Genomic DNA, 20,325 nt, shown 5'->3' on the forward strand with positions numbered 1-20,325 from the left:
AATCAAATTCATAATATTCCAATTTAGATGGATTCGTAACAATTTTTTTTTCACTATTTGACTATTTTAACAATAAAAAATAAAGCAGTTTATTCACGGTCTTCCTCACTAGATATTCCTGTTCCGAGGCGGACTGTAGGTTGTTGTAAGGGTGTAACTTCATGATTTCCTCATCTTCGAGTATGTTGATTTGATCATGTACGTCACGGAACCGGGTAAAAACTCATTTCTTGTAGGAAAATGTTGGATAGCAAACCTGCTGTTGCTGTCAAATGAAACGGTCATGTCCTCGGGAGCGCATTGGGTCAGCAAGCCCTTGATTCGCTCCGAGTAGATGATGCTGGGCTGGAAGTAGTCCATGCCGCTGAAGTAGACAGTGTTGCGCGGGTCGCGACCACACAGGGTCCTCGTGGCCTCGCGCTCCTTGTCCTCACCCCACCGAGACAGGGTGAAGTAGAATGGGTAGAAGGCGCCGGCTAGCAGTAACTAAAGCATACTTTTCATGTTAAATTGATGCTCAATTTCTTTAATAAAATGTTATAACTGAAGAAATTGTTTATAAAAAAACAAGTAAAAAAATATTCTTTTCAACATCTTCAAATTTAATATTATTATGTGCATAAATAAATTATTCGTTGAAAGAATAAAAAAACAAGGAAATTATTCAGGATCGCTGCCCCCTCTTAACCACTCAGAACATTAGAACGTCAAAAGACGTAAATATGATAATAGCGGTCAAGACATTAGAACGTCTTTTCACGTAAACGCGCGAGATTTTACAAAAATCGATTTATTTCCATCACTAGTACACGGATTGCCATGATTTAAAAAACAGAGTATTGATAATGAATAACGCTACGCGTCTGTATTCAACAATATCTATGGAACGTAGAACTGCATTATCTAAGCCGATTGAATCTGTCATCTTGTTCGTTCATAATTTATTGCGTTTCTAAATAATTTATTAAAAATATTTTAGTTTGGACGGTTAATATTTTGAGGTGACTAATAGTTTTTAATTATATTTCTTCAATATATAAAGTGTTATTTCTTTATGATACTCAGAAAAAAGTACATTTTTCACGGCTTTGAAATAATGGTTATCGATTCTTGCATATTTTTGACGTTTTCATAAAATATATATTTAGAAACGCAAATATTTACTTATAACAACACAATTCGATAGTGGATTTCATAATCTTTCCAAAACATTTTTTAGAATGAGGCTACGTTTCCCAAGACGTGAGTTATGATGCTTTTAGCAAAACTCGTAAATAACACAAAAATTATTACGTTTTGACAGTTCTCAAAGGAATACTTAGTATATAAATGTCTTTGTCTGAGAGGTTAAAACGATTTAAAAAAAAAACCTTTTGATTCACCTTAATTACTAAAAAAGGTAATCATCTGAATTTGGGAAATTTTTAATTTTAGCATTCTTCTTTTTAATTACATAAAATTAACATTCATTTTCGTTATATGGGATGAGAGCCATTTAAAATAATCAGTTGATGACATTTTCTTATGTTGGTGGTATTCCTGATATTATACGAGTGGCTAGAAGAGACGTTATTACCATTTACTCTATGCAAATTAGGTAGGTACTATTTTGGCGAACTGTATTTAGGTGTGACCAGATAAATCATCAAAATGATAATTCATCACATATTTAAAAAGTTATATAAATTCATGGAAAGTGATGAAACAAAAACTTTATTAACTGGGTTAAGTAGGTTAGGTTAGGTTAGGTTTAAATTTTCTCATCATTTCTAAAGACTTTATATCACTTTTTAGATGTGTTGAATTGTCGATGTGTTGATTTATCATGCAACCGTATTTAGGCATGTTTTTTAGTAAAAAATATTTTTAAAAAAGGTTAGGTTATGTTAGTATAGGTTAGGTTTTATTACATACAATTTTTTTAAAATAAATTACAAATAAAACATGCTTTAATACCCTAATTTAATTTAATTATTTCCAGAGTTCCGCCAAAATAGTGTCTACATAATAATCATGAATTAAATAGTAATAACGCTTCTTCTAGCGACGTGTATTATATCAGGAATACCAACATATATCATTGATAGAAATTATTGGAAATGGTTGTCATCTCATACAAAAAAAGCGAATTTTCATTGACGTAATTAAACATTAGAATGTTAAAATTAATAATTTTCCAAATGCAGATAGTTGCCTTTTATTAAGGTGAATCAAAAGGATTTATTTTTAAAAAATCTTATAAAGCGTGGCAAGCGATCCTGAATATTTACCAAAAAATAGTTTTATAAGTTGGAATGCAGGATTCCCACGAGCTAGAACTTCCGTTGGTGCCGTTCAATTTTAAATATCACCCGACTTGTGGTGAACTTCAGAAAAAACTTCTCTTCTAATTGGTTATTTTATTGACAATCGATTACGGTACCATTAGACTATAAAAGTCAAGACTATACTAGTATAAAAACTCATAAAAAGATATTGCTGGATGCGGTAAAATAATTATTACTCATCATAAATGTTAAAATATTTACGGTAAAATTTCAACAATCATAAATCACGGTGATTATTTTGGTAAGCGATAGAAAACATTACATTAATTACGATGATTATTTTGGAAAGCGATATAAAACATTACATTAATCACAATGATTATTTTTAAAGCGATAGAAAACATTACATTAATCACGATGATTATTTTCACAATTTTCAACAGTGAACACATTCACTGTTGAACTACTATCCCGAAAACATGATAAAAAAAAAAACATTTCAACAAAATACACATTGTTTTCAATAAATAAATGCACAAACGAAATAAACATTCGATTGAGATTTTCACATCCCAAAATTATGTGATTTATTTTTGGGTTATTATGCTTGTGTTCTTTAACTTATTTGACTAAAGAAGGAGGAAGCGCAACGTGGCATAATAACCTAAAAAATTATGACAATAATGAAATAAACATTGTCTCAAATAAATAAATGAACAAATACTAACAAGATTTCCATTACACAATGCCAGATAAATGAGTTTCTAATGTACTTATATTACATATTATAAATACAGTGAAACACTTTTGTAAGGTTTTCCAAGAGACCAGAAATAACTTCTTAACCTCTTAAATGCCATGTATCCAGCTGATTCTATTATCGTAATAATATCTTTGAATATAACTAGCTATTCCCGGGAAACTAAATATGGTAAATTATAAATTATTTTTAAAACAAGTTATTACGATAATAGAATCAGCTGGAACACGGTGAAAATTTTATGAAACATTCTTCAACATTATGAAAGACACATTAATAATTTGTTAATGATTCAAAGTAAACATTCCAACCTTCAGAATAAACGGCCGGTCAATATCGTTCCATAAATTTTGTTGAGCATTCCGGCTAACAACGGATTCCCGGGATAGTCTCTGCTTCAACTCTGTGACCAAGGAGACCAATTCACGGAGGGCGTTTATTTGGAGGAACGAGGACTTGGCCCAGGCCCTTTCCCCGCCTTGATAACTGCTGAAATAGTTTATGTTGCGAAGATGGGTATAAATCTACAACAAAAGGTTTTACATTTATGCCAACAAAGTAAAATAAACCAACAAGAACTGTTTTTAGCACGGTAAAATTAATATATTTTTTTTTTACATTTTCTCCACACAGGAGGTACTGAGGAAAATTAGTTCCATGAAAATATGTCATCTTTTATATGACGGTCTTTTTAAGGAAACGAAGGAGAGAAAGCTCTGGGAAAGAAAAAGGAATTTGGGGGTATTTGGGGGTATTTGGAGGTCAGTTTGTCCAGGAGTGACAGACGTACGAATCCATTCCTCCCGCTGCGGTGAAAGGCGACGAATTGAAAATAAGTTTCCATGAAAATATGTCATCTTTTAAATGACACTCTTTTTAAGGAAACGAAGGAGAGAAAGCTCTGGGAAGGAAAAAGGTATGAAGGGTGAATAGGAAGTAGGAATTAGGAAGGTGAATCCATTCCTCCCACTGTGGTGCAAAGCAACGAATTGAAAATAGGTTTCCCCATTTGAATGATATTTATAATCAACTGATATAGTTTCTTGTAAACGTGTTGTTGAATGTTTAAATATATTTATGTAAAGAGGGGTTAGTCATACATTGTAAACACCGAGAAGCGCCAAGCAGTCGCTCGTGGATCCATTGGCCCATGCCAGTTTGCTGTTATATGCTGCCATGCGGTTGTTGAAAGGAGTACTAAATATGTTCTTCACACTCATCCCGCAAGCTAAAATCAAATGTTTGGATGTTAAAAAAATACAAAATGGCTATACGGGTGTTAAGGGACCTACTTGACTTACTTTAACCAGTGATTCCTGACGTCATTTGGAATAAAAAAATGTAATGTATTTTTTTTTTCAAAAATGTTTTTCAAATACAATTATAAAAAGAATTCTTCCACATGTCGTCACTATATACTCAGCCGAGTAAAATGATGTCAGGAATCACTGGTTAAAGTTATGTCAAGTACGTCCCTTAACGGGTAAATTGCACAAACTTCGGGACGTGATTCCACACACACTTTTATATATTAGAAGAGTGGTTGTGTATATAATCCTGTGTCATCAACAGCCATTGTCTGTTCAAGCAATCACATCAAGGTTTTTAACTTACCCATCACAATGCAATCATCCAGAACGCCAAATATGTATCCAAGCATAATCAGTTTAGAGAATCTTACATCAAGAGGTAATTTAGACATTATTCTGCCCAGATAAGTTATGTCTCCGTCATCCAGAGACATTTCCCCAGATACTGTTTTCAACAAAGCGCCAACCTGAAATACAAAAGCAAACATATTGAGCTATATAATAAACCACTCGCTCACCTCACTATGTACAGTACACCTCAACAACTTCATTTTTTTAACTCCATAGGACTTTGCCATATTTTGACAGAAGGTCGGAGCATTTCCGCTTTGCAATAAAATCCAAATAAATGAAATATTTCAGAACATAACCGCAAACTAAAAACCGCTTTTGAAAGGTGATAAAATACAGTTTCAAATTTTATTATTATAAATAAACATATAATTTATGATAGATTAAAATTTTGAACGCGAACAGAAAAAAATGGCTCACCTTACATGTTTTGTAACTAAAATTACTGATAGTGAAAACAATATATAGAAACACACGCGTTTTATTAGACAAATTTTGGTGATATAATTTTATGCAAAAGCGTAGATTTAAAAGAATTGTTAAAACTCATGTTAAAAGGTTAGGTTACGATAGGCTAATATGGTACCTGTTGAAGACTCAGTACGGTCCTAGTAATGTTGGAGAGATCAGGGGGGTCCATGGCCAAGGCAAGGATGGACACCGGGGGGCCCATGTTCAACACCTTGGACTTCAGCACCAGGTTATCCAGGGGACACCTCTGCATCTCCGGAATGCAATTGTCATCCATCCTATTCTGCAGTTGTCAAACAAGCAAAATGATTATCTCTAGCGTGGCTTTGGTTTTTATTTATCTATTTAAATTATTGCATCATAAAACTAAGAGATTTGCAAGTGTTGTCATATTCACTAAATCGAATATCAATAAAATATAGAGGGATGTAGAAATAGGAGGTTAAAAGATGGCTTCAGATAATAATTATTTTTTAAATACATAATAATAAAATAAATATTTATTTGAGTAACATTTAAGATTTGATGGTTTTGTTAATTTATTATTGCTGCAGATATGGTATGTATAGCTCACTTAAAACACTGGTTCCCAATTAATTGTACGCATAACCAGGGGTATGTGAGGTTACTTCAAGGGGTATGTGCACAGACTGCATAGACATTTTGGCTACAAGGGGTACGCGAGTTTGGGCTCTTTCTTGAAGGAGTACTCAGGAAAACTAATTGGGAATCGCTGACTTAGACCATTGTTTCATTTGTAGGGTTGACTTTGGGTATTTAACAATATCTCATTACTTAAGGTTTCACTAATCTTTTTTTACCAAGGCACCGTTTGGATAACTTATTAACATGACATTTTGTAAAAAGCAAATTTAGCTCTAGGGTGTTAATAAGATGAAATATGTACTAACATAAAAGTCTTGCAAGATCATTCTGTATACACGGCCTTCTCTCACTCGGCCGGCCCGCCCCGCCCTTTGCTTCAGGTTGGCTTGGGAGGCCCACGTCATCCGAAGGGTGGAGAAGTTGGTCTCCGGGTTCGACATCAGCACCTTCGTCAGGCAGAAGTCGATCACTGAAAGGGAAAGGTTAGGTTTGAGTTAGACGATAGCTTGGCAAATATGGCCACAACACAAGTCAAAGGTTACTAACTTTATAAACTTTGGACAATTTCAAATGGGACTATCATGGGCATGTGACAAGACTACTGTTGTAAATTACAATATCATATGAGGATGGTGACCAAGTGGGTGCCACAGTGGAAACGACTCAGAGGTAGACCGAAGAAGAATTGGCTAGACTGGCCAATGGCGAGGGACTGCAGCCAGTGGAGAATATTTGTTGATGATGATGCTAAGAATCAACCTTGTGAGAAGCCCGTGTCTAAAGCTGGACGCCAGAAGGCTTGTTGATGAGGAAGTGATTTGGGTTGTTTACCGTATTTGATGTCAGGCACGGTAATGGAGCTCTCGGCAATGTTGGTGGCCAATATGATCTTCCTGTGTCCGGGCGGAGTAGGCTTGAATACCTGCTGCTGCTCTTCGGAGGTGATGGTGGAGTGCAGTGGCACTATCCACCATTTGCAGTGGCACCAGTCGGGACTCACTTCTGCACTATAATTTAATAATGTTAATTTATTCATACGCGTTCGGAACGTCAATGTCCGCAGCTCTCCACGCAGCACAGGACTGCCAGGAGTGGAGGAGCCTAGTTCACCAGGAGAATTATAGTGGGGATCACAAACCTCAGTCATGGGAAAAAATTTTATAAAGGATTTAAAAGCATTTTTTTAAATACAAAATGAAACAAACACTTAGTTTTAAACCACTTTAATTTCGAGTTATATTAGTCGACCGGTTTCGATTGGACTCAATCTTCATCAGGACAATAAAATATAATACTCTATTATAATACAGAGTAAGGTATAAGGTAAACATAAAAGAAAGAGAAAGTATGTAGTAGAGGGAGAGAACATCAGAGACTGGTTGGTGGAGGGGATGGGGAAGGGATAGGGGGAGGGGTTGGGGGAGGACCAAAGGAAGGGTGGGGGTTATGGGTTAGGTTGGAGCAAGGAAACAACTTTAAAATCGGGCTGTTGGTTAATTCTATCTGTTTATTTAAAATTTGGGAATTATTTTTCGTTGATTTAGAGATTTCCAAAGCTTCTAAGTTATTCAGGCGTATTCCTATTTTATTTTTATGAATTATTTGGACTCCCGTATTTTTATTAAATGTGTGGTTAGTATTGATTAAATGTTCAGCAAATTCTGAGAAGCCTGTGTGTGTTAAGCACCTGATATGTTCTTTAACTCTAATATTTATATTTCGCGCGGTTTTTCCTATATAGGTTGCTGGGCAATCGTTGCAATTTAGTCTATAGATGCCAGAGTGGCTTAATTGATCCTCTTTGTCTTTAGAATTAATTAAAATTTTTGCTAAATTATTGTTAGTATAGAAGGCCGGCCTTATTTCTGAAGGAAGTTTAGATATGCAAAGGGAAGACAATTTACTTATATACAAAATTCTACGCCATTGGGTGGGAGCATTATTATTATTAATAGTTGGGAGGGCATTATATAGGAATTTATTTGTTGTGATTCGGCGAAGTTTTTTTGAGAGGATTTTATCAATTAGACCGGAGTCATATCCGTTGTTGATGGCTATTTGTTTAATTGTAAGTAGTTCATTAGAAAAATTATTATTAGATAAGGGGATAGTAACAAGCCGGTGAATCATGCTGTGGAAAGAGGAGTGTTTGTGTGACATAGGGTGGTTGGAGGTATTATGTATTATAGTGTCGGTAAATGTAGGTTTTCTATAAATGAATACATGTATTAATTAAAGCGCTAAGTGCCAAAAACTAGAACTGCTTGCTGTAACAAAATACTGATTTGTCTAATAAAATTATATGTGGCCTACCCTTTGTAAAAATGTTACTTAGTAGTATAGAACAATCTCGACGGCTTCCATAATTTAAAAGCATAAATTAATTTTGCATTTCTACAAAATAAAAGTTTAAAACGGACAACGACGGTTACGGTGAAGCTCCACAATAAGAATTTTATTTAATGCTCTAAGTGCCAACTCAGGGGCTCTGGCAGATCTAAGTGCACAACCTTCACATCGGGAATAGGGATGTGCATATAAATAAAACAAATCACTTATTTGTTTAATTTAATAAAAAAAAATATTCTGATGTACAAGTACATATTTATTTAAATGATTCAAACATAATAAAAAGTGTCGGTGTGTGAAAATTAAACAAAGGAATATAACTTTTCATAAAACCTATAAACATATTTTAAAAGGGATACAGTGTTTCAAAAGTAGGTACCGCTCTACCAAACAAAATGCAAATAAACAGTTTAAGAAAATAATACAATACCTACCTACCAAAATGTATGGAAAAAGCATAGATAATTTTGTATTTGACATTTGGTTGACACTCTTCACCGATGGCGACATCTACAATTAGCTTTGCGTGGCCAACCCCATTATGTATTGTGAAAGCATACATTTTGATTAATAAAAGTTCGGAGGTCATATCATTAAATGCATTTTTTTTATTAATATTATTGTTATCAACATCACGAAAGACCAATATATCATTGGAAACGGCTTTATGAAACATAACGACACTAAAAAACTTAATTATTATTTTCCATGAAATAAGTAGGTATAATAAATTAAAAGTTACGAGTACATAAGAAAAACAGTGGAATTAAAAGAATTATCTGTTTACAAAATGATTGGATTCGAAATTAATATTTACAAAATGAATGAATAATATTATTACGACAGGCATGCACATCACTAGCGCGTCAGTACCAAAACTAACAAAATGTACAGAAAAATAATATTATACACATACCTCAGAATTTGGTGGTTTTTTGGCAGGAATGACTTTATTATTTAGTGTGGAATACTCTTGGCCACTGGTTTTTAGTTTTTTTTTTCGCATTTTGCACACTTCCTTTACCTTTTTGATGGCGTTTTACAAGCAAGCTCGCGACTGTCAACACACCATCGCCGGCCATTTTATATGGAATATCAATGAACACTGTTGTGGCACTTAAACCATTTTAAAAGATAACATACCAATGGAGTTACAGCGATGCCAGACTTCATCAATTTATTGTATTTTTTTGAACTGCCTGAAGCACTTGGATCCTATTTAAGGTTATTGGCATCGGTACATAGAATAAATTTCTGTAAAAACATCGTTTTCAATTTTTTGGGCACTTAGCGCCTTAATTAATACACGTATTCAAATGTTGAAGCTAATTTTGTTGTTAATAATGGTTAAAGAGAGATCTAGAAAATTTAAGTTGGAGTTTACGCCTATCTCTAGTGTGAACTGGATTTTTGAGTGGAAGGAATTAAGGAGTGATAGGAAGGAGTTGAGTTGACGGTCTGAGCCCGTCCAAATACAAATTATATCGTCGACATACCGTTTCCACAAAAGAACATTTTTTAACAAAGGGGATTTAGATTCAAATATTTTGTTTTCAATATTATCCATGAATATGTCAGCTAATACCGGGCTGGTGGGCGATCCCATTGCAAGGCCATCTTTTTGTTGGTACACCACATCATTGAATTTAAAATAATTTTGATTTAAGCACAAATTAAAAAGGCGAGAGAGATCATTAGAGAGGTCGTTAGATAAATGGGAATTATTAAGTAAGTTAGATACTAAAGTTTTACATTCAGACACAGGGATATTCGGAAATAAGTTTATAACATCAAATGAAATGAGTTTAGGGTTAGATGGGAGAACTAAGTCTTTCAAATGATTCACTAATTCTATGGAATTTTTAATTGTATAATTAGGGGAAAACACATTGGAATTATTAAACACATTAGTAACAAGAGAGGCTAATTTAAAATTTGGGGCATTACAGCAGGCAACTACTGGGCGAATTGGTGAGTCACTTTTGTGGATTTTTAAGAACCCATATAACCTGGGGATTTTAGGGTTTTTAGTGAGTAATTTAACTTTGTCATATGACAAATCTATGAATACTGGGTTTTTACAGTCTATAAAAAGCATTCTTTACATGTTGTTGGTATTTATTAGTGGGGTCTGAACGTAATATTTCAAAATCCTCATTGTTAAGAAAATTGCCAATTTTTGAGTTATATTCACTTCTGGGCATAATTATTACCGTGTTGCCTTTATCGGCCTTTGTTAATATTAAGTTTTCGGTATTTAGCTTGTTTCGAATGGTCCTGGCATGGAGGGTTTCTGGATTGAATGAGGGGATATTTTTGGGGATAAGGTCTTTTAGCACTTCTGCACTTTGATACTGGAATTTTCGTATAATAATAATGCTCCCACCCAATGGCGTAGAATTTTGTATATAAGTAAATTGTCTTCCCTTTGCATATCTAAACTTCCTTCAGAAATAAGGCCGGCCTTCTATACTAACAATAATTTAGCAAAAATTTTAATTAATTCTAAAGACAAAGAGGATCAATTAAGCCACTCTGGCATCTATAGACTAAATTGCAACGATTGCCCAGCAACCTATATAGGAAAAACCGCGCGAAATATAAATATTAGAGTTAAAGAACATATCAGGTGCTTAACACACACAGGCTTCTCAGAATTTGCTGAACATTTAATCAATACTAACCACACATTTAATAAAAATACGGGAGTCCAAATAATTCATAAAAATAAAATAGGAATACGCCTGAATAACTTAGAAGCTTTGGAAATCTCTAAATCAACGAAAAATAATTCCCAAATTTTAAATAAACAGATAGAATTAACCAACAGCCCGATTTTAAAGTTGTTTCCTTGCTCCAACCTAACCCATAACCCCCACCCTTCCTTTGGTCCTCCCCCAACCCCTCCCCCTATCCCTTCCCCATCCCCTCCACCAACCAGTCTCTGATGTTCTCTCCCTCTACTACATACTTTCTCTTTCTTTTATGTTTACCTTATACCTTACTCTGTATTATAATTTAGTATTATATTTTATTGTCCTGATGAAGATTGAGTCCAATCGAAACCGGTCGACTAATATAACTCGAAATTAAAGTGGTTTAAAACTAAGTGTTTGTTTCATTTTGTATAATGTCAAGCCACAAAGTGTTTGCTTTCTTCGATAATTTTTTTAAATGGCTGATAAATATGGTGGTTGAAGTTTCAAGGAGTTATTAAGAAATAAATTGAGAAATATAAATGCAAAAGTAGTTTAAAAAAGGGAAGACTTGGTTTCTTTATAACCGCAACCTATTTCAGATTGTTTTCTCATGAACATATGTATCTGCACATACTTGATGAAAAATATTGCTTTTTCAGATTGGCGGTTTACAACAGAAATAACAACTTTTAGCTCCAAATTCTCTTGAGTCCGTGATCACTCTTATATCAAAAGGCGGTCCATTCCAGGCTTTAGGTCCTGACACCCAGAAAACATGTTCACCGAACTTATTATCTGGTGTGGTTTGCTTAGGTTCCTACAACTGATGCTGACCTAAGGGTTGACTGTGACTTACTATATTTTGAAGGCACAATCCACTTTTTTCTCAACTGTTTATCACTTGGAAACCTATGTCCAGACATTCTCCAGGAGCATAAAGGCACAATACAACATTGGAAACCAATGTCCAGACATTCTCCAGGAGCATAAAGGCACAAAACAACATTGAGACATTTTAATTACTATTTTAAACTTATTACTATATTAAACTTTCGCCATAGCATTTAACATAACATAGCATTTAACATAACGTTTTAATTACTATTTTAAACTTATTACTAAACTTTCGCCATAACATTTAACGTTATCATAACATTTCGCCTTAATGGCTGGCATGATATCCGACTACACCAGCGCTGACAGCTAATTTGAGCATTTCACATTACATGCCGTTGTTATTAGTTATTTTACAATATAAATCTGACAAATGCCACACAAATGTGTCTACGTAATTTAATAAATAGAAATTGAACCCACCGCAATCTCTGATTAGTGAGTATTTTGTACAACTCTTCAATCTCAAATATACCAGGAAGGAAAATAAGAACAGATGGCATATAATTGGCGCAGGTTCCATCAGAGTTCTTTTCTTCATTAGAGTCGATGAACTCAAAAGCGTTCAATATCTTGAGGGTGAAAATATTCATGTCTTTCGATATTCCCGGCTCGCTGTATTCTATTTCCGGCAGCTGGAATAAAAAAATTCAATTATTATTTTTTATTTTTTTGGTAAACTAATGTTTTAAGACAAGATTTTTTATGCATAGCACAAAGGGTAACAATTATTTTATAAGCAATAATTATTAGCCTGAAAAACTCATCCACATTGAAAAAGCTCCTGATAAAAGATACATGACATGACATGTAAAGATACATGACATACATAGATGTCCCGTTGGCGTCATGTATCTTTTATCAGGAGATTTTTCAATGTGGATGAGTGTTTCAGGCTAATAATTATTGCTTATAAAATAAAAAAATTCAATTTAATATTACCAAATTATCACAGTGAATAGATTTATTTCCACTTATTTTTATCATTTCACAATCATATCGCTCGTTTGCTGCAGAAATGACACCATTTAAAATTTAAAAAATTTCTGGAAACGAGTTTGAACATTTTTAATTATAATAATAATGATATCGAGAAGCAATATTGACACTTACCGTTGTCTCACAGCGACTTTTGGTATTTCAGGTACGTTGTTCTAGTAAAATGTACAAGTGGAAATGGTTAGTTTTGACCAACTAAGTCAGATGTGGATATTTCTCATGCTTGATTTATGTCATTATTGCGGGAAACGAGCGATATTATGTACTTCATTTTGCAATAATTATATCACATACTTCATTTTACAATAATTATATAATGTACTTCATTATATGATTATTATATCATGTACTTCATTTTATGATTATTATATCATGTACTTACTTGATCTTACAGTAATTACATTATGTACTTACTTCATCTTACAGTAATTACATTATGTACTTACTTCATCTTACGGTAAATACATTATGAATTTACTTCATCTCACAGCAATTACACTATGTACTTACTTCATCTTACAGTAATTACACTATGTACTTACTTCATCTTAGAGTAATTACATTGTGTACTTACTTCATCTTACAGTAATTACATTATGTACTTCATTTTGCATATATTATATTATGAATACTAACTAAGTACTACTCACTTTGCCCAGGATGGATAGAGTATTTAAGTAGAAAATTTTGATTTCATACATTCGAGGACTGTCAATTTGTAGTATGGGAGGCGTTTGTAGCCCATCATACGCGGAAAATCTAAAGTAATTAGCGAAACTATCCAAGTCAAATGTCGCTGACATCAGAACAATCTGAAAGAAAAAATTATGAATATTTGTGGAAGATGCATTCAAATGGAATACATAACATATATGTTTTTTAATAGTGAATACTGCACAAGAGTCCCAACTGCTCCCAACCGCCTGGAGCAAGTGAGACTATGACATACCCAATTAGGGTATGTTGCGAGGCTGAAGGTGGTGGGGATGAGAAAGGGATGGGGAAGAAAATTGTTTTACATTTTAGTTATGGTTTTGTTAAGTCATTTAAGACTTAGGCCTTACTAATAAATGTGTTTTAAATTTTACACAACTGATAAACAACCATTAATGAATGGTAAATTGTTGTTTTATCAGTTGTGTAAAATGCGTATATGTATTAGTAAGGGGGTTACGGTTTAATATTTAATAAACATTTAATATACATATCATATGATTTTAAGCATAAATAAAATTTTTATTTGCAAGTACAAATTTACCAATAAAAAGTGTTTAAATCATAGACATCCAAATTGATAGACTTGCCCTAACATGAAATTTGGGCATCATTTCGACGAGCTGGAGGCAAACCACGTGACCATATTTTTGGCACCGGTGGGTTTGAGAATGCTTTGAATAAACTACGACATAGTGGTACATTGACCAGTAATAGCCATACCCTGTGCAGAAAAGTAAGGTTTGCTATACTAAGGCAGAGGGTTTGCAGTGCAGTACATTATAGGACCTTTCTACGCAGGATCTGAATGTTAGTTTTTAAGCGAACCACAGCAGTGCCAGTAGCTAAAAATGAGTGAGGTGGGTAAATTATAACACATTTGTAAAAAAGGTGTCTAAATAAATAGTGTAACAAAATATTCAATTTTGGAAACAAGCCAGAATTTTCGTTTACCCGATTTGAGATTTGTAGTGAAGTGTTTTTAACACTAATACGGATTGAAACTAAAACCACAAAACTGCACTAAAAACACTACACAGCGATGGCCTAGTGCACACATGTTCAATTTGAAAATTTAATTTATAAGAATACTCTGGGTTAACCACTCAGAACATTAGAACGTCAAAAGACGTAAATATGATAATAGCGGTCAAGACATTAGAACGTCTTTTCACGTAAACGCGCAAGATTTTACAAAAATCGATTTATTTCCATCACTAGTATACGGATTGCCATGATTTAAAAAACAGAGTATCGATAATGAATAACGCTAAGCGTCTGTATTTAAGAATATCTATGGTACGTAGAAGTGCATTATCTAAGCCGATTGAATCTGTCATCTTGTTCGTTCATAATTTATTGTGTTTCTAAATAATTTATTAAAAATATTTTAGTTTGGACGGTTAATATTTTGAGGTGACTAATAGTTTTTAATTATATTTCTTCAATATATAAAGTGTTATTTCTTTATGATACTCAGAAAAAAGTACATTTTTCACGGCTTTGAAATAATGGTCAGCGATTCTTACATATTTTTGACATTTTCATAAAATGTATATTTAGAAACGCAAATATTTACGTATAATAACAAAATGCGATAATGGATTTCATAATCTTTCCAAAACATTTTTTAGAATGAGGCTACGTTTCCCAAAATGTGAGTTATGAAGCTTTTAGCAAAACTCGTAAATAACACAAAAATTATCACGTTTTGACGGTTCTCAAAGGAACACACAGTAAATAAATGTCTTTGTCTGAGAGGTTAATTATAAGTTGCAAAGCATCAAAATTATCCATTCTAGGTGAAATAAGTAATGTAAATATCCCACGAAATATTTATTTACAAAACACATATTTTTTTCACTTAAAATTCCACTAAGCACATGTGAGCACTAGGCCATTGACAATATATTTATAAATGCTTCATATTATTAACTTTTAATAATGTAAATGAATTCCCCAGCACGGGATATCAGATCCCAGTGAGGATATCATTTTCTCTATTTGTTACAAAAAAAAGGAAGATATTAAAACATTAACTATTATTACCTTAACGTTTGCAGTTCTTAGTTTCTTGACAACTATGAACAGAAAGTCCATATCCTGGTCTCTCTCGTGGACCTCATCGAGGATCACATGAGTGAGGTTGTCCATGTTGCGTGATCCAACTAAAACATTATAAACACCATTTTAATAAAGCATCCTAATTAACTCAAATGGGTTAGTTTTACAATAACACCTCATGCATATTTAATTCTTCAGGTTAATTTGTGGTAATTAACAACCCATGTGCTTTCATAGAAATCTTTGTATCTCCCTTAGTGTCATGGTGAGAAATATGATCAAAACGGTGTTAGAAAGTGAAAATACATAGAAGTTAACAACAGAAGAATTAAAATGTGCAACTTTATGAAACCAAAGGTTCCGAAAAAGTTTGAAAAAAAAAAAATTAAACTTAGTGAATTTTTTATTCATAATTTTTATATGAAATGACAAAAAAAGTGAGGTGACAGTAACGATTGTAATACATTTATCTAATAAAATGTGTGTGCGTTTATACACGGTGTCCGGAAACTCGTAGTACAAGCGGGAAACTGGAGAATCTACACCACATGGGGAACCCAAAAAAACATAAAGTTTTTTGATTTGAGCATTTTCAAAAAAAAAAAAACCAAAAAAAAATATTTTTCGGCTATTTTAGGGTTAAAGTTTTTTCTGGTGTTTAGGGTTGAATAACAGATGTTTTAACCCTGCAGAGCAGAAATATTTTATGATTACACCGGGTTAAATGAAGGGTGATTTCAAAATAATGCTTCAAATCCGAGTTTCTTCATTTGTTTTACTTTCAAATAGTTTTAATTAGTTGGGTACTTTGATCTTCAGTAATAATTTATAAGAATTTGATAAAAAAATCAATCAAACTCGATTTACTCGATAACGAAAGCTCAAATAAAAAATAAAAATACTACAAAATCGACTCCAAATGTGATGTAGATTCACCAGTTTCCCGCTTGTACTACGAGTTTCCGGACACCCTGTATATTGTTTTGTTATCAGTAATTTTAGTTACAAAAAAACGTTAAGGTGAGCCATTTTTTCTGTTCGCATAAAAAATTTCAATATATCGAAAATTATAATTTATTTATGATAGTAAAATTTAAAAGCGTATTTTATCACATTTCAAAGTCAGTTTTTAGTTTTCGGTTATGTTCAGAAATATTCCATTTATATGGATTTTATTACAAACGGAAATACTCCGACCTTCTGTTAAAATATGGCAGAGGCCTGAGGAGTTAATAAATTCTTTGTACATAAAGCAGCAATACATAAATATCTCATTTAAATTTTTTATATTTAATAACTATGTGAAGTCTCCGGCGTTGTCCGGGCTTTCCACATAGTTTTCGAAATCAGATGCAGACAGTGACCTTTCTCTTTTTTTTAAATTTGTGTGTAAAATTTCATTAATCTCGGAATAAAACTGTAGATTTGTATAAAAATCAAATCCATGCTGCCCACCGCCACATATTTATATTACCACCATATTCTTTATATAAATAGATATTATTATTTAATTAACAAATAGTTTTATTTATGAACAAGTTCTGCTGTGTAATTATTACAACACAAAACAATATGGTAATATTATAAGTAGGAAAACTTTATATGGTAATAACAACCATCAATTATGATTTTATGTGAACACCGCACAAGAATAAATAAATTTATTGATTTTTTAGCATTTTAATGTGAATAAAGCACAAGGGTCATTTAAGGTGGGAGAGTACCTATTTATTGTCACCAAACAAAGCTAAAGCAATTTCAATTCTTAATGGTGTTCTTACACCAATACTGAGAGTATCTTCCTCTCTGGAATGTGCCGCGAGAATGCTATGAATGTTACTACGGTAGTAATTTGTACCCTGATGATGCTTGAGTAAAGCAAAACCGGTCGATTCTAAAAATTATTAAAAACTCGTGGTTTTAATACAAAAAGTATTTTATTTTGTTAAATATGTCAAACCACAAAGTGATTGCTTTCTACAATAATATTTTATATGAATAAATTTTGAAATAACACAAATTAATCAAATAAAATTTACTTGCGCCGGGATTTGAACCCACGACCTTCAGCTTGCTAGTCGAGAGCCTCACCCCTCTACCACAGAGGCCGTCATTTATGACAATTTATTTGGAAATCAACAAGGGCAACAAAAACTTGAGAAAAATAAATAAATATTGCAATTTTTTATAATGAAAACCTACCTAATTTTTGTAGCAGTACTCCAGTTGTGACATATTGCAGTCTTGTATCTTTTGTTACCTTCGAATCAAGTCCAACCTATAAATTGAAACATATTACGTATTGTATATCATTACATGTGAAAACAATATCCCAACTGCCAAGAGCCAATGACGAATGTTTGGAGGTTAAAGGAATGGGTAGGCAAAGTAGAAAGTAAGTACATATATATGAGGCGCTGCCTCTTGTATTATATTATGTTTTTAGTTTTAATATTCTTGTTTTGTCCTGTCCTGCTGTTATTGTTATTCTAAGTTTTGTCATCACTTTGTATAAACAGTATATTTAGTATTATAATATTAGATCTGTGTTTGGTAAGGCACACTGTAGGAATAATTTTAAGAACATGACCACTAATACTAAATTAACGTTTTTAAGTTTCTGCGCTATATAAATGCCATGTTATTATTCAGTGGAAGAGTGGATCAACTAACAAAAATTTATAATTAGTGAAAACATCAAATTGTTAAAGATTTTTGTCACTTCTACTAGCCGCAGTGGCCCAATTTTAATTTTCACTGATTTCAAAGGATAATATCGTTCTACATAATATCATTCTTCCATTTGCTCGATGGAACGACTCCGAATTCAATATAACGACGCCTGTAGAATCTTATTTGGATACCGAAGATACAGAAGCGCGTCGACAATGTTCACGGAACTAGGACTGAATGGATTTGCCGGCCTGATGAGACACCGGGTCACTGGAGCCAGGATGCGGCTAATGGCCTCCGCCAACACGTTGGTGACCGCAGCCTACCAGCACCAAGCGCCACTCCTGAGTGTGCGCTGGGCCCAAGCGCACTCAAGACCACACCCTGCATAGTTGTCCTTATTTGATAATTTATTATATCTATTGTACAAAAAAAAATGTATATCTATATGGGACGTGTGGGATTGCACTAACCTCCCCAAATTCTGGAATAAAAAATATTATTATTATTACAAAATTAGTTAATTATCTTTGACAATCTGATGTTTTCGCTGATTATGATTTTTTTTTTGGTTGAGCCATTCTTTCGCTGAGCGCCTCATATGTAGGCACAAACATATTACATATTAGGTTGATCTGTTTCAAATTCCAGCACATTTGATGACCACCAAATCGACGATCAGCGCCATTTAGAATTTTCGACATTTGAACGGTTCCCATTAAATGCCAATTGTTGGCCTGTTTTAGCTTTCGATCAATTTCTGAACAGCTGATAAGCATAACAGTATTAATGTTATGCTTGAAAGCTGATCACAATTTGATATTAAGCTAAAGTGTGCCGAGAATCAGAACGTTAATAATGTCGATTTGATGGTCATCAAAATGTGGGTTGTTGAAGTTTGAAACAATCCAACCTAAGTACATATTCATAAATAGTAATGTCATAAAATCCGCAACCAAATTATTACAATTTTTATTTGAACACATCATTTCCGGTTTTTTTTCACCAATCCACGCTGAAAAGAGGGTGATTTATTCAAATTTGCATGCAAAATTTCTTTTCACTTTAATCATGACTTGAGAAGTATTGCTTATTAAAAACAATAAAAAACTTTAAATTATGAACCGATAAAAAAAAAAATTACAAATATTGAAAAACAATATGCAAAAAAAAATGTTTACTCGTCTCCCGAAAACAATTAGTTAAAATCAGAAATTCAGTACAAAGAATGTCAAGGTTAAACGCGGAAGTTTGTTATAATCTACCTGCTCGTAGATGGCGTTAATTTCATTATTTTATTAGCATATGCTTTTTGCAAGTTATGTTTTACAATATTAAGATAAATTGTGTTTGCGCCCGTACATACACAATATCAATATGAATAAATAGTTTTGTCCGTATAAAAAATCAATTCTTTCAAGAGAGGCATACAAATACAGTATTGGATTGAATCAGCGATACAATATTGTATTTTTATGCAAACAACATTCAAAATACCTGATAGCCAACGATGGTGCTCATCTGATAGTTATTTTCTTCGCAGACTCGCTTGGCAACAGAGATGGCAGCAATTCGCCTCGGCTGGGTGACAACAATGTTGCAGTACCGTCTTTTGTCGTAGCAGTCCTTGAGGATCCAGTGAGGGATCTGGGTAGTCTTGCCACAGCCAGTTGGACCTTCGATTATAGTCACAGGACTTTGATCAATTGTGCTCAGGATCTAAACAAAATATAAATGAAGACTATTATAAAATATACTAAATCTCCAAATAGTATAAAACAAAGTCGCTATCCGCGTCTATCTGTTTGTGTGCTTAGTTCTTCTAAACTACGCAATGGATTTTGATGAGGTTTTCACTATCATATAGAGAATTTCTTCCGGAAGGTTTATACATATAATGCCTTCGTATTATATTTATAGAAAGTAGAGAAAAGTAGAACAATGCCGGGTACACATCAGCGAGTTTATACTAAACGATAAACACCTTTAATGTAACACTTTGTTAGATTCAATATATATAGAAAGCCGAACGGGTTTCGTTTAGCTCAAGCTTCATCGGGACTTATATATATCAACTAATTATAATTAAATAGAGACACATATGATATATAACTTCTATGTGTTTTAAACACATTGTAGATAATACCGAAAACTTAACCCTTGGGACC

At 33.2% G+C, this 20,325-nt stretch overlaps 1 protein-coding gene across 1 annotated transcript in view; it reads right to left on the minus strand.

Moving 5' to 3' along the window:
• Window positions 1-20,325, minus strand: part of spn-E (tudor domain containing 9 protein spindle E) — a 48,299-nt gene that overhangs the window by 22,141 nt on the left and 5,833 nt on the right. The window contains exons 3-14 of the mRNA XM_089640984.1: window positions 19,655-19,876; window positions 17,687-17,762; window positions 15,470-15,588; window positions 13,357-13,518; window positions 12,131-12,342; window positions 6,597-6,772; window positions 6,071-6,234; window positions 5,275-5,442; window positions 4,642-4,804; window positions 4,128-4,255; window positions 3,339-3,551; window positions 257-486 (exon numbers count right to left, since the gene is read on the minus strand). Coding sequence (XP_089497110.1) covers window positions 257-486; window positions 3,339-3,551; window positions 4,128-4,255; window positions 4,642-4,804; window positions 5,275-5,442; window positions 6,071-6,234; window positions 6,597-6,772; window positions 12,131-12,342; window positions 13,357-13,518; window positions 15,470-15,588; window positions 17,687-17,762; window positions 19,655-19,876 — 2,033 coding nt within the window. The remainder of the gene's footprint in view (window positions 1-256; window positions 487-3,338; window positions 3,552-4,127; window positions 4,256-4,641; window positions 4,805-5,274; window positions 5,443-6,070; window positions 6,235-6,596; window positions 6,773-12,130; window positions 12,343-13,356; window positions 13,519-15,469; window positions 15,589-17,686; window positions 17,763-19,654; window positions 19,877-20,325) is intronic.

This window comes from Hesperophylax consimilis, chromosome 16 (assembly GCF_061612785.1).
Source record: "Hesperophylax consimilis isolate HC1 chromosome 16, BYU_Hcon_1.0, whole genome shotgun sequence".
Classification (NCBI taxonomy): domain Eukaryota; kingdom Metazoa; phylum Arthropoda; class Insecta; order Trichoptera; family Limnephilidae; genus Hesperophylax; species Hesperophylax consimilis.